The following is a 17,674-nucleotide window of genomic DNA, read 5'->3' on the forward strand; positions in this document are numbered from 1 at the left end:
AAAGATTCATCCCACCAACCTTCCTCAAGGATCCTTTGTGTGTCCGCATATTATCCTTGTAGGTTTCACCAACGTCTGTACTTCACATTGGTGGTCCTTGTATCATTCACTGGATTCTCATATTCCTAGCTTAATTATTTACAGGTGCCTTGGTTTGTTTGAAATATTGCTGAGTGCTGTTTTTTGTTGGTTAAAACTCAATCTCATTAAAGTCAAATCTACATGCTTGTTAACGCTACCCATAGATCTAAGGACATCCCATTATAGGTCACGTCAGATCAACCTTTCACAAACTTTGACCGACCTCTGAAAGAAATGACTAAAAAGAAGTCGACACACCAGAAACCTATGATTGTGGGTTTGAATCCCGGTTCGCCCCGATTATGTTTCTAGCTGGTTTCACTGGTGCATCACTTCGGGCTTTCCTCCCACATTAAGCTGACACGCCGCGATGTAACTAGAATACTGTTGAAAGTGGCGTTAAACCCAACTCACTCACTCACTCACTAGTTTCAAACTGGCGACTTCCATTCCAGACTTCGCTTTGAAGACTTATTTTGACAAAGTTCGTGATTCAAAATTTGAAAACGGAACAAAAACAAATTCTGGAATGTCTAGTAGATGACAGATTGTATGCCAGTACTTCTTACGGGCTATGGAAAATCTCTTCCTTTTGAAATGTTATCCCATTAAAGTGAGAGACAATGATTTCGGAATACCCTGTGTAACCATTTTCTAGGTTGAATGATTAGAAAACAGATTCCAACTGTCACTTCCAAATCTGGTAAGCGATGTTTTGATTGGTCGGATGAAAGATCATTCTGACATGAACAGTAATGGTGATGTCTGCAGATCTTTGTTCAGCGGTAGCAAGAACTTAGATCTGATTTTAATGAGATTGGTTAAGACTCCGTCACTCTTGCAGTGGCAGAAATTTACTTTTACTTATTTACAAGACGATTGGCAACATCCTGATATTTCTCATCCTTGGAATTCCTTTATCACAAGAATGTAAGATTTCCTGGAGTGTCTGGGCTTGTTTCAAGTTCTGACCCTGAATTGGGGACCGCCTCCATGGTCTAGTGGTAGAGAGTCTGCCCAGAGAGTAGAAGGTCGGCGTCATACCAAAAGACGTTAAAAGATAGTACTTATTGTTACCCTGCCTGGCATCCAGGGGCTAAAACAAGGACTGGTCGGCTTGGAGTCGGTATACTGTGTCTGAGTGGGGTATTCATGTTTAACTGTGGCATCGTATCTCAGAGGGCAAGCACTATAAAATCGGCAAGTCCGAACTAGTACAAGCAGCCAAACACACACATACATGCAAGTCGCTATATAAGTGCAATAATCTTGTTAAACATTAAACACCATTTCACCTCACATCACCTTAATTGGGACTTCTTAATTTTACTTGTTATCTGTAACATAACTAAAATACTTTTAAAAGTTAACCCCCCCCTCACAAACACAGTTTTCCAAAATTACAATTTTATTACAAGTTTTGTTGCATTATGTTGCACTCTTATAATTTGCTTTTTTTCTTATACATATTTTCCCACATCTACTAACCTGAAAACACTGTAGTGCCATCTGTTTTTTTTATTTGTTTGTTATAATACACATATATTATAAGCTATAAATTATGAAACAGTTTTTTGACATCCAATTTTTATTAAATAATTTGAAAAAGTGCTAAATGCAGCATTTTTGCAGCTGTTCACGGCAGCATTTGTACAAATTCATTTTTTATTAATCAATGAAGATATGAGAATTTCCTCAGATTCCCAGAATTCCGGGATTTTCACTCTCAGAATGATGTAAAATGCACTTATTTTAATCCTTGTTTTTGAAATTAAAAAAAAATACAACCTACATTGGCGATGTTCCTCCAAAAATCAGTTTTGCTGTTCTCATGTCTGGCAATGTCCTATTCAAAATTGATTGATTATGTTGATTGCATTACTGTATGACATGATGTACAGTCACTTCCCTCAAAGATTCCTCAGCAATTGTCGACAGTGATAAACCTTCTCAAACTAAATTTCTCCACAAATGGCTTCTGGGACCTTCCTTCAGTTTGTGTTGAGTGTTTCTTGGTGTTTTTTGATAACACGTGGAAGGCCTGTTTGACATGTTCGTGTGATTTTTGTGGGCCCAAATTTTATGTAAATTGTATTTGTTACCATGGTTACAGTGTTGTAAGAGGTTGACCTTAGCTCGTTGTGATTGCTACGAGAGTAGTGATATGTTGTCAAGACAACCAAATATTGTTTCAGTGCTGATGCTCTGGAGGAAAATGAAAAACTTGAATTTGAGAGAAATAAAGAAAGATTTCTCTTCCTAAAGGTAAGCACTTCTGAACTGATGACAGAAACTTTGACAGAGAGAATGACGGTACGTGACGTAATAGATGGGCAGCGTATCATGACAGCAGATCAGATTATGACAAATGACCTGGTTCAATTCCCCACATAAGTGCAACATATAAAGCATATCTTTGGTGTCCCCCTGAAGTGACAGGGCTGGAATATTGCTGAAAGCAGCGTGGGACTTATCCATCTACCTGACTGACTGACTGACTGACTGACTGACTGACTGACTGACTGACTGACTGACTGACTGACTGACTGACTCACTGACTGACTCACTGACTCACTCACTGACTGACTCACTCACTCACAACTGACTAACACCACACTCACTGGCTATCATATTGTCTCCTCGCTGTCACTGACTCACTAACTCACTGACTCACTCACTTGCTGTCTCATTCGCTATCTCACTATCTTAACGTTGCTATATAAGTGCAATCATCTTGGATGCGACATTAAACCCCATTTCACCTCACCTGTCACTATAATACTTACCATCTAACTCATTTGCTATCTCACTCACTAACTCACTGTCACGCACTCACTCACTCACTCACTCACAACTAACTAACACTACACTCACTTGCTCTCACATTGTCTCCTCGCTGTCACTCTCACTCACTCACTCACCACATCCACCCATCACTGGCTCGCTCGCTCGCTCACTCACTCACTCACTCACAACTGACTAACACTACACTCACTTGCTCTCACATTGTCTCCTCGCTGTCACTCACTCACTCACTCACTCACCACATCCATCCATCACTGACACACCCACCCACCCACTCACTCACTCACTCACTCACCACATCCACCCATCACTCGCTCGCTCGCTCGCTCACTCACTCACTCACAACTGACTAACACTACACTCACTTGCTCTCACATTGTCTCCTCGCTCTCACTCACTCACTCACCACATCCATCCATCGCTGACACACCCACCCACCCACCCACTCACTCACTCACTCACTCACTCACTCACCACATCCACCCATCACTCACTCACACACCCACCCACCCACTCACTCACTCACTCACTCACTCACACATCCACCCATCACTCACTCACTCACAACTGACTAACACTACACTCACTTGCCCTCACATTGTCTCCTCGCTGTCACTCACCACATCTACCCATCTCGCACTCATTCGCTATCTCGCTATTCACTCACTCACTCACTTTCTCCCTGACTGCAGTGGGGTGCCAAGGCGCTGAAGAACATGTTGATTGTGCCCCCCGGCTCGGGCATCGTGCATCAGGTCAACCTGGAGTACTTGGCCCGAGTGGTGTTCAACCCCGATGGAGTTCTCTACCCTGACAGTGTTGTGGGCACTGACTCTCACACCACCATGATCAATGGCCTGGGAGTAGTTGGATGGGGTGAGACACTTCATTTTTCCTTAAAGTTTTGGGGCAGTCGGGTAGCCTTGTGGTTAAAGCGTTCGCTCGTCACCCCGAAGACCTGGCGGGTTCACTTCCCGACATGGGTATAATGTGTGAAGCCCATTTCTGGTGTACCCTGCCCTGATATTGCTGGAAGTTTCAGTTAAACCGTGTAAAAAGTGAAATGAGTAAAATACAGAAAGTCAAATTAGATATCTGGCCTCGATTGAATGCTGCATCCTTTTGCCATGTAGTTTTTGCATAGTTGTTTTACCCATGAAGATCCAGATTAGAAAAGGTCTTTGGCAACCCATGCTTGTCGTAAGGGGCGAGCGAGTGTGCTTGTCGTAAGGGGCGAGTGAGTCTTTTATAAGAGGCACTAATGGCATCAGGTGGTCAGGCCCGCAGACTTGGTTAATGCATGTCATCGTATGTGTGAAGCCCATTTCTGGTGCCTCCCGCCATCATGAAATTGCTAAAATATTGCTTAAAGTGGCCCCGAACCATACTCACTCATTTCTCACTGAAGTTACCAAATTGGAATGCAAAAATGGTGTCATGTTATTATTGTAATAACTAATGTTATTAGTAATTATTATTCCTTTGCAAAGGTGACTTGCATTCAACTGAAAACAGCACCAATAAACAAGAAGAGGTTTCAAGTTTGTTTGAAATATTTGCATTGAATGAAATATTAAAATACCCCTGAACATGCTGAATGTAAGAAAATAAGGACCTTTAAATTTTCAATTTTGCATTGAATGAAATATTTTTCCCAATTTTGTCTGCCAAGGCTGCTTGATTTGGAATCCTAGATGAATTCTGGACATAGAATTATGTCATATATTTAAGATGTTTTGAAACATGGCAACATCAATAATTTAACAAATCCCAAACTTAACTTTGTGTTTATAGATCCAGTGTTCTGTGTGTCTGTGTAGGTGTCGGTGGTATTGAGGCTGAAGCTGTGATGTTGGGCCAGTCGATCAGCATGGTGCTGCCGCAAGTCGTGGGATACAAACTTACTGGCTCTCTCAACCCTCTAGTCACCTCTACTGATGTCGTTCTCACCATCACCAAGGTAGGTAACTCTGTGTAGACCACTCCCTCAACCCTCCAGTCACCTCTACCGATGTCGTTCTCACCATCACCAAGGTAAGTAACTCTGTGTAGACCACTCCCTCAACCCTCCAGTCACCTCTACCGATGTTGTTCTCACCATCACCAAGGTAGGTAACTCTGTGTAGACCACTCCCTGAACCCTCCAGTCACCTCTACCGATGTTGTTCTCACCATCACCAAGGTAGGTAACTCTGTGTAGACCACTCCCTCAACCCTCCAGTCACCTCTACCGATGTTGTTCTCACCATCACCAAGGTAGGTAACTCTGTGTAGACCACTCCCTCAGCCCTCCAGTCACCTCTACCGATGTTGTTCTTACCATCACCAAGGTAGGTAACTCTGTGTAGACCACTCCCTCAACCCTCCAGTCACCTCTACCGATGTTGTTCTCACCATCACCAAGGTAGGTAACTCTGTGTAGACCACTCCCTCAGCCCTCCAGTCACCTCTACCGATGTTGTTCTCACCATCACCAAGGTAGGTAACTCTGTGTAGACCACTCCCTGAACCCTCCAGTCACCTCTACCGATGTTGTTCTCACCATCACCATGGTAGGTAACTCTGTGTAGACCACTCCCTCAACCCTCCAGTCACCTCTACCGATGTTGTTCTCACCATCACCAAGGTAGGTAACTCTGTGTAGACCACTCCCTCAACCCTCCAGTCACCTCTACCGATGTTGTTCTCACCATCACCAAGGTAGGTAACTCTGTCCACCTGGAATGCCCCTAGCCATGTTGTGACATAGCTATTTTGATCGATAACTAATGTTGTGTGTGGACTTAAATATTTTGAAAAAGGATATAAAAATAAACAACATAAGAATTTCCAAATACATCTATCAGAAAGCACACTTGGGTCTTATATTTCGAGCCAACACAAATATAATGGACACCTTGTGGAGATTCCAGATTAGAATCCGTTGCAGGCAATATAACAGTTCCTAAGAGATAACCGAATGCATTGGACCCGTGAAGATCCGGGGTAGAATAGGTCTTCAGCAACCCATGCTTGCTGTAAAAGGCGACTATGATTGTCGTAAAAGGCGACTAACGGGATCCGGTGGTCAGGCTCGCTGACTTGGTTGATGCATGTCATTGATCTCAATTGCGTGGATCAATGCTCTTGATATCAATCACTGGATTGTCTGGATTGCCTGGTCCAGACTCGATTATTTACAGACCGCTGTCATATAGCTGGAATATTGCTGAATGTGGCGTTAAACAACAAACCACCCAACCAACCAACCTAAGAGATAACTGAATGCATCGGGTGGTCAGCTTCAGTCACTTGGCTGATTGAATGTCATTTTACCCTGACAGCGTGGATCGTTGCTCATAGTGTCAATCGCAGGATTGTCTGGGCCCTGTTCCACAAAGTGATCTTGACACTCAGGTGATCGTAACTCCCGTACTTTAACAGTGAGTGAGTGAGTATGGTTTTACGCTGCTTTAAGCAATATTCCAGAAATATCACGGCGGGGGACACCAGAAATCGAACCTGGTTCTTTGGCATGATGAGCGAACAGTTTAACCACTGGGCTACCCGACCACCCCTCCATACTTTAACATTGGCTTACGATAGTTAGAGTGCTATTGTGATTGTTAATTCCATACTTTAACATGGGTTTACAGTGGTCTTAGTGCTAAGGTGATCGTAAATCCCATACATTAACATAGGCTTATGGTAGTCTCAGTGCTAAGGTGATCGTAACTCCCATACTTTAACATGGGTTTACAGTAGTCTTAGCGCTAAGGTGATCGTAAATCCCATACATTAACATGGGTTTACAGTAGTCTTAGTGCTAAGGTGATCTTAAATCCCATACTTTAACATGGGTTTACAGTAGTCTTAGTGCTAAGGTGATCGTAACCCCCATACTTTAACATGGGCTTACAGTAGTCTTAGTGCTAAGGTGATTGTAACCCCAATACTTTAACATGGGTTTACAGTAGTCTTAGTGCTAAGGTGATCGTAACCCCAATACTTTAACATGGGTTTACAGTAGTCTTAGTGCTAAGGTGATCGTAACCCCCATACTTTAACATGGGCTTACAGTAGTCTTAGTGCCAAGGTGATCGTAACCCCCATACTTTAACATGGGCTTACGGTAGTCAGGTCGATTTGTTTAAGGGGAAGGCCCTGGTCCAGCAGCAATTATTTACAGACCGCTGGGTTAATGATGGAATATTGCAGAGTACGGCATTTAGCAAGAAACAACAGCGAAGGACAATAAACATGCTAAGCAATCGGAAAAAGTTTTTTAAGGAAAAGAAAATGTCATAGTCTTGTTCTCAGTTCATGTTTCCTACATTTCAGCATTTACGTCAAATAGGAGTTGTAGGAAAGTTTGTGGAATTCTTTGGCCCGGGAGTGACTGATCTGTCCATCGCTGACCGAGCAACCATCTCCAACATGTGCCCCGAGTACGGAGCCACCGTGGGCTACTTCCCTGTGGATGAGATGAGCATTGTGTATCTCCGACAGACAGGTGGGGTCAGACTTACACCTAGTCTCTGAAATAGAGAATCTCACCCGAGTGTCTTTTGATATCAAATATATCAACACGAGTTGATAAAAGTGGAAAAATTCCGAGGCTTGCCGAGGATTTTTGCCACTTTTATCAACGAGGGTTGATATATTTGATATCAAAAGACACGAGGGTGAGATTTTATTTATCATCCAACATCATTCTTCCAACTTTTTCAATTAGTAGACAGTAATTAGCAGTGTCTTCAGTGTAAAAAGTACTGCCAACAGCTTCAGTAGCAGAGCCATTAGTGAAGTCATTTGATTGTGACATCATGGTAACCAGTGACATCACAATGGTCTGCAAAGCATTGTGATGTAATTTCATTGCAGCGATATCTACAGTGTAGATATCGCTTGATCTAATCCAAGCGATATCTCCTGTGGGAGCCAGTTTTGGATGATAAATGAACATATCATACCGGAAAAAAGTTGTTGAATTATCTTAATAAAAATGTAATAAAAAGGAGCCCAGAGACTCACTTCATTTTCAGAAGTAATCTAGACTTGCCAAACATTATAGACTTGCATGGGCTGTATTTGATATATTTGTATCAGGGTCTGTAAGACAGACTAAGGTCGGGTTTGTACTCGATGTTATCACAGCTGGAGTCTGTGCCAAAAAATTTTGGCTTTTATCATCATTTTCAGCATATTTTAGTGTTATCATATTGACTATGTTGATCCGGGTCAGAATTTATCTTCAGCAGCCCATGCTTGCCGTAAGAGGCAATTATGATTGTCATAAGAGGCGACTAATGGGATCTGTTGGTCAGGCTCACTGCCCTGGTTGATGCATACCATCGTATCCCAATTGAGTGGATTGATGCTCATGATGTCAATCACTGGATTGTCTGGTCCAGATTCGATTATTTAGTCACACTGCCGTCACATAGCTGGAATATTGCTGAGTGCGACATTAAACAACAAACATTCAAAGTTATCAGAATATACTAACTTTCACAATTAAATCGCAGTCTGTGTCTGTTGAGTAAGTTTAACATAGAAAGATGATGACATTTGAAAATTATAGACTTGGTTTTCAGAGACTTAATGTATTTCTGTCGATTGATATTTAACATGCTGTTACTGTTATCATGGTTACTACATGTATTATCTGCCGGATATAGATGAGTTGATGGGAATATTACAAATCTGACTAAACATTGTTGAAACTTTAACACAAACCTGGATTTATGACGAATATGGTGTAGTGATCGCAGCATTATGCTGTGTTGGTGCACTTGCTTGCAGCATAATGCTGTGTTGGTGCACTTGCTCGCAGCGTAATGCTGTGTTCATGGTGTTGGTGCACTTGCTTCAAGGACACAGTTACATATTGTCATGTTTATTTTTCAGGCAGAGCGGAAGAGAAGCTGAACTTCATTGAGAAATATATGAAGGTGAACAAGATGTTCCGTGACTTCAGCGATGCCTCTCAGGACCCAGTCTTCTCACAGGTAGATCCTACATGCTTATCTTGCTGTCCCGTGATTCAAGGCCCAATCTCACTGTCCACGATTCAAGGCCCAATCTCACCATGCTCACTCTCCACGATTCAAGGCCCCATCCCACTCTCCATGATTCAAGGCCCCATCCCACTGTCCATGATTCAAGGCCTCGTCTCACTCTCCATGATTCAAGACCCCGTCTCACTCTCCATGATTCAAGGCCCCATCCCACTCTCCATGATTCAAGGCCTCGTCTCACTCTCCATGATTCAAGACCCCGTCTCACTCTCCATGATTCAAGGCCTCGTCTCACTCTCCATGATTCAAGACCCCGTCTCACTCTCCATGATTCAAGACCCCGTCTCACTCTCCATGATTCAAGGCCTCGTCTCACTCTCCATGATTCAAGACCCCGTCTCACTCTCCATGATTCAAGGCCCCATCCCACTCTCCATGATTCAAGACCCCGTCTCACTCTCCATGATTCAAGGCCTCGTCTCACTCTCCATGATTCAAGACCCCGTCTCACTCTCCATGATTCAAGGCCCCATCCCACTCTCCATGATTCAAGGCCTCGTCTCACTCTCCATGATTCAAGGCCTCGTCTCACTCTCCATGATTCAAGACCCCGTCTCACTCTCCATGATTCAAGGCACCATCCCACTCTCCATGATTCAAGGCCTCGTCTCACTCTCCATGATTCAAGACCCTGTCTCACTCTCCATGATTCAAGACCCCTGTCTCACTCTCCATGATTCAAGGCCCCATCCCACTCTCCATGATTCAAGGCCTCGTCTCACTCTCCATGATTCAAGACCCCGTCTCACTCTCCATGATTCAAGGCACCATCCCACTCTCCAAGATTCAAGGACCCGTCTCAGGCTTCATGATTCAAGTCCTCCATTCACATATTGCAGGCTGAGGCCTGCCCCCACTCTCCATTGATTTACTCTAGAATTCTGTGCCAGAACTACAGAATCTAAAGTCTAGTGTATTTTTTCAGATTGTTGAACTTGATCTTGCCAGTGTAGTGCCATGCTGCTCAGGGCCTAAACGTCCGCATGACCGTGTGTCTGTCTCCGACATGAAGTCAGACTTCTTCAGCTGTCTGTCCACCAAGGTCGGCTTCAAGGTCAGTAACCTGGGGCCAAAAGTGTTGCCCTTGTAGGGGTGTAATAATTGACTGACCTATTGGTATATTGCAATTGTCCATGACCTGATGGCATTGGGGTGCAATAATTGACTGACCTATTGGTATATTGCAATTGTCCATGACCTGATGGTGTTGGGGTGCTGTAATTGACTGACCTATTGGTATATTGCAATTGTCCATGACCTGAAGGTGTTGGGGTGTAATGATTGACAGACCTATTGGTATATTGCAATAGTCCATGACCTGATGGCGTTGGGTGTAATAATTGACAGACCTATTGGTATATTGCAATAGTCCATGACCTGATGGCGTAGGGGTGTAATAATTGACAGACCTATTGGTATATTGCAATTGTCCATGACCTGTTGACGTTGGGGTGCAGTAATTGACAGACCTAAAAGCGGTGTAAAACCAAACTCACTCGCTCACTCACTCTGTGTTATGTCCTTGTAGGGTTTCGGCCTTCCCGAAGACAAGCTGTCAACAACAGTGCCTGTCGTTTACGACAACCAGGAGTACACAATAAGCCATGGCTCTGTCGTCATCGCTGCCATCACCAGCTGCACCAACACCAGCAACCCCTCCGTCATGCTAGGAGCAGGTGGGTACACGCAACATGATGATGCCCCTGGGTACACGCAACATGATGATGACCCTGGGTACACGCAGCATGATGATGCCCCTGGGTACACGCAGCATGATGATGCCCCTGGGTACACGCAGCATGATGATGCCCCTGGGTACACGCAGCATGATGATGCCCCTGGGTACACGCAGCATGATGATGACCCTGGGTACACGCAGCATGATGATGCCCCTGGGTACACGCAGCATGATGATGACCCTGGGTACACGCAGCATGATGATGACCCTGGGTACACGCAGCATGATGATGCCCCTGGGTACACGCAGCATGATGATGCCCCTGGGTACACGCAGCATGATGATGCCCCTGGGTACACGCAGCATGATGATGACCCTGGGTACACGCAGCATGATGATGCCCCTGGGTACACGCAGCATGATGATGCCCCTGGGTACACGCAACATGATGATGCCCCTGGGTACACGCAACATGATGATGACCCTGGGTACACGCAGCATGATGATGCCCCTGGGTACACGCAACATGATGATGCCCCTGGGTACACGCAGCATGATGATGCCCCGGGGAACATGTGGCCACAATGATGCCCTGGGGTACACGCGGCATGATGATGACCCAGGGAACATGTGGCCACAATGATGCCCTGGGGTACACGCTGCATGATGATGACCCAGGGAACATGTGGCCACAATGATGCCCCTAGGTACACGCGGCATGATGATGCCCTGGGGTACACGCGGCATGATGATGACCCAGGGAACATGTGGCCACAATGATGCCCTGGGGTACATGCAACATGATGATGACCCAGGGAACATGTGGCCACAATGATGCCCTGGGGTACACGCAGCATGATGATGACCCAGGGAACATGTGGCCACAATGATGCCCTGGGGTACACGCGGCATGATGATGACCCAGGGAACATGTGGCCACAATGATGCCCTGGGGTAAACGCAGCATGATGATGACCCAGGGAACATGTGGCCACAATGATGCCCTGGGGTACACGCCGCATGATGATGACCCAGGGAACATGTGGCAACAATGATGCCCTGGGGTACACGCGGCATGATGATGACCCAGGGAACATGTGGCCACAATGATGCCCTGGGGTACACGCAGCATGATGATGACCCAGGGAACATGTGGCCACAATGATGCCCTGGGGTACACGCAGCATGATGATGACCCAGGGAACATGTGGCCTCAATGATGCCCTGGGGTACACGCGGCAAGATGATGACCCAGGGAACATGTGGCCACAATGATGCCCTGGGGTACACGCGGCATGATGATGACCCAGGGAACATGTGGCCAAAATGATGCCCTGGGGTACATACAGCATGATGATGATCCAGGGAACAAGTTGCCACAATGATGCCCTGGGGTACACGCAGCAAGATGATGACCCAGGGAACATGTGGCCACAATGATGTCCCTGGGTACACGCAGCATGATGATGACCCAGGGAACATGTGGCCACAATGATGCCCTGGGGTACATGCAGCATGAAGATGACCCAGGGAACATGTGGCCACAATGATGCCCTGGGGTACACGCAGCATGATGATGACCCAGGGAACATGTGGCCACAATGATGCCCTGGGGTACATGCAGCATGAAGATGCCCGGGCTCCACGAGGCACCATGATGCCCCTGGGTACACGTGGCACCATGATGCCCTGGGGTACACGTGGCACCATGATGCCCCTGGGTACACGTGGCACCATGATGCCCTGGGGTACACGTGGCACCATGATGCCTCTGGGTACCTGTGGGCACCCATACAATGAGTTTATATGTTTTTTTTCAATCGCAAAGCCGACCCGTGAAGATTCCGGGTAGCATAGGTCTTCAGCAACCCATGCTTGCCGTAAAAGGTGACTATGCTTGTCGTAAAAGGCGGGATCGGGTGGTCAGGCTCGCTGACTTAGTGGATGCATGTCATCGATCCCAATTGCGTGGATCGATACTCATGATATTCTGTATGCATAAAAATTGTAAATGGTTCCGGATATTTACATTGCATGTCCAGCAGGATACAAAAAAGTTTGGCTGTTTGAATCAAATAATTACATTAAGTAATACGTTACCACTGTTATACCGAGGCTGTTGTCCCCCACAACTGCTCTTATAACGAAATCTTCCACAGAGATCTCAATTACCTCCTTAGCCACCTAGCTGCCATGTGACAACCTTCACTCTTGTCTCTTGCGAGAGCAAGTGCTCGGGGGACGGGCGGGCAGCAGCCCAGTGGTAACGTATTACTTATAGAATATTCCGAATAGGAAAATTCTGCAAAACCTAACAATGATCTGACATCAGTGAAATTCCTAGAAATCAATGCAGTGGACCCACAAATTCATGTCAATCTTATTACAGGGAGTTTTGGACTCGAAAATGGATAGACCCAGGTAAGTCCTGAATATCTGAAAGTTCTTACACTCGATCTTTCAACCCTGAAAATTATATGGCTTGATTTCTTGTTAAAAACTGTACTTTACACATGCTTCCGCTGTTTCAGGTCTCCTGGCCAAGAAGGCCGTGGAAGCAGGTCTATCAGTGAAGCCCTACATCAAGACTAGTCTCTCCCCGGGGAGCGGAGTCGTCACTTACTATCTCCGCGAGAGTGGGGTCACGCCCTATCTGGAGAAACTAGGGTAAGGACTCACAGCCAGTCATGAAGGGTGAAAAATGTGTTTTACTAGTCATTGTTTTCATGGGCAATGTTTTCATAGTCTTCTTGGGCATGGTTTTAATGGTCTTCTTGGGCATGGTTTTAATGGTCTTCTTGGGCATGGTTTTAATGGTCTTCTTGGGCAATGTTTTCATAGTCTTCTTGGGCATGGTTTTAATGGTCTTCTTGGGCTTGGGCATGGTTTTAATGGTCTTCTTGGGCATGGTTTTAATGGTCTTCTTGGGCATGGTTTTAATGGTCTTCTTGGGCAATGTTTTCATAGTCTTCTTGGGCATGGTTTTAATGGTCTTCTTGGGCATGGTTTTAATGGTCTTCTTGGGCATGGTTTTAATGGTCTTCTTGGGCAATGTTTTCATAGTCTTCTTGGGCATGGTTTTAATGGTCTTCTTGGGCATGGTTTTAATGGTCTTCTTGGGCATGGTTTTAATGGTCTTCTTGGGCATGGTTTTAATGGTCTTCTTGGGCAATGTTTTCATAGTCTTCTTGGGCATGGTTTTAATGGTCTTCTTGGGCATGGTTTTAATGGTCTTCTTGGGCATGGTTTTAATGGTCTTCTTGGGCATGGTTTTAATGGTCTTCTTGGGCAATGTTTTAATGGTCTTCTTGGGCATGGTTTTAATGGTCTTCTTGGGCATGGTTTTAATGGTCTACTTGGGCATGGTTTTAATGGTCTTCTTGGGCATGGTTTTAATGGTCTTCTTGGGCATGGTTTTAATGGTCTTCTTGGGCATGGTTTTAATGGTCTTCTTGGGCAATGTTTTCATAGTCTTCTTGGGCATGGTTTTAATGGTCTTCTTGGGCATGGTTTTAATGGTCTTCTTGGGCATGGTTTTCATGGCCTTCTGGACCATGTTTTTTTCATGGCCTTCTTGGGCATGGTTTTCATGGTCCTCTTGGGCATGGCTTTCATGGCCTTTTTGGGCATGGTTGGCCTAGTTGTCTGAAGAACAATTCACTCTGCAGATTTGCCTCCCTTAAACATGCCAGGATCTTATGGTGGGTTGAAATCTCCTATTCATCTTGATTGTGATCCTTAGTTTGTCAGCACCATGCTCATGGGTAAAGTGGTGAACTTAGGTCTTGACCACTGACATGGGTTCGAACCCAGATTCGCCCCGATTATGGTACCAGGTTTGTCAGCACCATACCGGTGCTCGTGGGTTTCACCAAAGTGGTAAACATCTGACACCTGCATCACTTCAGGCTTTCTTCCCAAGTTAATCTGACATGCCGTTATATAACTGGAATACTGTTCAAAGCGGCGTTAAACCCAACTCACTCACTCACTCATTCACTCACCATTAGACATGTTTTATTGCTTGTGAGCAGATAGAGACCTTATGTCCCGATGTTATGCAGTGTGACTGAGTATTGTAGCAGTGCATCTTTGTGATCAGGGGCATCAACAAGACTATATGGACTACGGGGACACGGGTGGCCCAGTCGTCTAAGGCACTGCGATCCTTTGTGCAGAGTTGTGTCCCTTGGGCGCGCCAGGAACCTATGATTGTGGGTTGGAATCTCGGTTTGCCCCATGCTCGTGGGTTTCACCGAAGTGGTACCATGAAGATCCAAATTGGTCTTCAGCAAATGATGCTTGCCATAAAAGGCGACTGTGCTTGTCGTAAGAGGGGACTAACGGGATTAGGTGGTCAGGCTCACTGACTTGGTTCATGCATGTCATTGATCCCAAATGTGTAGATCAATGCTTTTGATATCACTGGAATGTCTGGTCCAGACTTGATTATTTACAGACCGCCGTCATATAGGTGGAATATTGCGTTAAACAAAGAAACAACAAACTTACGCATTGCATTGTTTTTTTTAACCACTCAATCAAGCAGAGGCAGAGGGAGGGTACCCAGGACGTACTCACGTCAATGTTGATCATCCCCCACCAGCGTGGATCATTGCTCACAATGTGAATCATTGGATTGTCTGGTCCAGATTCGATTATTTACAGGCTGTTGTCAAAGAGTTGTAATATTGCTGAGTGTGGCGTTAAACAGCAAACAAACTTACAGCCATCTGCTGTACAAATAAACAAACATCATTGAGACACTGCACTGTGGCCGTATGTATTCACAGGTGATATAGATCTTATATCAACCTGTGAGATACGGATCAGGTCATGACATTTTAAAACTCGTTAACAATTTGAGCATTTTGAGTTAAAAATATATATTATGATCTCAAATATTTACATGAAAAGGACAACTTTCACTTTATGGTGGCAGAGCTGTTATGATTTTAGACTGGGAATGTCACTTTGGATGTGGATTCTTTCTATTTTTATTTGTGTTTTTTTCTGTTATTTTTCACAGGTTCAGTATTGTAGGGTATGGCTGTATGACGTGTATCGGGAACAGCGGGCCGCTCCCTGACTCTGTAGCAGAGGGGATAGAGAAGGTAACGACACAATTGTTTGATTTTTGATTTACAGAATGGGAATAAAAAAGATAAAAGCAATATACAGAATATGAAATATTTTATTTTTTTCGACTGCTCTCTGTCATGTCATTTGTATCCCAAATGCATAAATCGATGCTCGTGATGTCAATCACTAGAATGAATGGTCCCTACTCGACTATTTACAGACCGCTGTCATATAGCTGCAATACTTCCGCGTTCGGTGATAAATAACAAACAAAGACATGCTATATATTTTTGGGTTTTATTTGTTTATTTTTTAATCATTTAAGTTCAGGGTTATGCCATTTAATGTACTTGTTTATTGGAACTGTGGACTGTAAGTCTGTGATGACCTTCCCTCAGGGGGAACTAGTGACCTGCGGGGTTCTGTCTGGCAACCGGAACTTCGAAGGGCGTATACATCCACTGACAAGAGCCAACTACCTGGCTTCTCCCCCGCTGGTGATTGCCTACGCCCTGGCGGGAACTGTGTGTATAGACTTCGAGACACAGCCACTCGGTAGGACTCTATTCTTCTATCCTTCTGTCGCATGTTTGTATGTATTATTTGTTTAGTGATTCCTGGTTCATCAACAAATTATATAAATTGTAAAACTCTAATTAAAAATGGCCTAATTTGTGTTAATAATAATTATTATTAACACACAAACACAACAGAGAGGGAGGGAGAGAGAGAGAGAGGGGGGGGGGGGGGAGAGAGGGGAGAGAGAGATAGTGGGAGAGAGGGATAGTGGGAGAGAGGGAAAGAGGAGTGGGAGAGGGAGGGAGAGAGAGAGGGGAGAGGGAGAGAGAGGGAGAGAGAGGAGAGGGAGGGAGAGAGAGTGGGAGAGGGAGGGAGAGAGGAGAGGGAGGGAGAGAGAGGAGAGAGGGAGGGAGAGAGGGAGGGAGGGAGAGAGGGGAGAGGGAGGGAGAGAGAGGAGAGAGGGAGGGAGAGAGAGGAGAGGGAGGGAGAGAGAGTGGGAGAGGGAGGGAGAGAGAGGGGAGAGGGAGGGAGAGAGAGAGGAGAGAGGGAGGGAGGGAGAGAGAGAGGGAGTGGGAAAGAGGGAGGGAGAGAGAGAGGGGAGAGGGAGAGGGAGGGGGAGAGGGAGGGAGAGAGGGAGGGGAGAGGGAGGGAGGGGGGGGGAGAGAGGGGAGAGAGAGATAGTGGGAGAGAGAGATAGTGGGAGAGAGGGAAAGAGGAGTGGGAGAGGGAGGGAGAGAGGGGAGAGGGAGGGAGAGAGAGGGGAGGGAGAGAGGGAGGGAGGGAGAGAGAGGGGAGAGGGAGGGAGAGAGAGAGGAGAGAGGGAGGGAGAGAGAGAGGGAGGGAGAGGGAGGGAGGGAGGGAGAGAGGGAGGGAGGGAGAGAGAGGGGAGAGGGAGGGAGGGAGAGAGAGGGGAGAGGGAGGGAGAGAGAGAGGAGAGAGGGAGGGAGAGAGGGAGGGAGAGAGAGGGAGGGAGGGAGAGAGGGAGGGAGGGAGAGAGAGAGGAGAGGGAGGGAGAGAGAGAGGAGAGAGTGGGAGAGGGAGGGAGAGAGAGGGGAGAGGGAGGGAGAGAGAGGGGAGAGAGGGAGGGAGAGAGAGAGGAGAGAGTGGGAGAGAGAGGGAGAGAGAGGGGAGAGGGAGGGAGAGAGAGGGGAGAGAGGGAGGGAGGGAGAGAGAGGGGAGAGAGGGAGAGAGTGGGAGAGGGAGGGAGAGAGAGGGGAGGGAGAGAGGGAGGGAGGGAGAGAGAGGGGAGAGAGGGAGAGGGAGGGAGAGAGAGGGGAGAGAGGGAGGGAGAGAGGGAGAGAGTGGGAGAGGGAGGGAGAGAGAGAGGAGAGAGGGAGGGAGAGAGGGAGGGAGAGAGAGGGAGTGGGAAAGAGGGAGAGGGAGGGAGAGAGAGAGGGGAGAGGGAAGGAGAGAGAGAGGGAGGGAGAGAGAGAGGGGAGAGGGAGGGAGA

General features: G+C 46.1%; 1 protein-coding gene across 4 annotated transcripts in view; it reads left to right on the plus strand.

The window, feature by feature from the left end:
• Positions 1-17,674, plus strand: part of LOC124150316 (cytoplasmic aconitate hydratase-like) — a 47,128-nt gene that overhangs the window by 17,224 nt on the left and 12,230 nt on the right. For all 4 annotated transcript variants that reach the window (XM_048380791.1, XM_046522295.2, XM_048380790.1 and 1 more), the window contains 10 exons: positions 2,277-2,346; positions 3,579-3,762; positions 4,707-4,846; positions 7,207-7,378; positions 8,776-8,876; positions 9,871-9,999; positions 10,474-10,621; positions 13,155-13,290; positions 15,653-15,737; positions 16,104-16,260. In XM_048380791.1, coding sequence (XP_048236748.1) covers positions 2,277-2,346; positions 3,579-3,762; positions 4,707-4,846; positions 7,207-7,378; positions 8,776-8,876; positions 9,871-9,999; positions 10,474-10,621; positions 13,155-13,290; positions 15,653-15,737; positions 16,104-16,260 — 1,322 coding nt within the window. The remainder of the gene's footprint in view (positions 1-2,276; positions 2,347-3,578; positions 3,763-4,706; positions 4,847-7,206; positions 7,379-8,775; positions 8,877-9,870; positions 10,000-10,473; positions 10,622-13,154; positions 13,291-15,652; positions 15,738-16,103; positions 16,261-17,674) is intronic.

This window comes from Haliotis rufescens, unplaced genomic scaffold (assembly GCF_023055435.1).
Source record: "Haliotis rufescens isolate VD_foot unplaced genomic scaffold, xgHalRufe1.0.p SCAF_33, whole genome shotgun sequence".
Taxonomy (NCBI): Eukaryota; Metazoa; Mollusca; class Gastropoda; order Lepetellida; family Haliotidae; genus Haliotis; species Haliotis rufescens.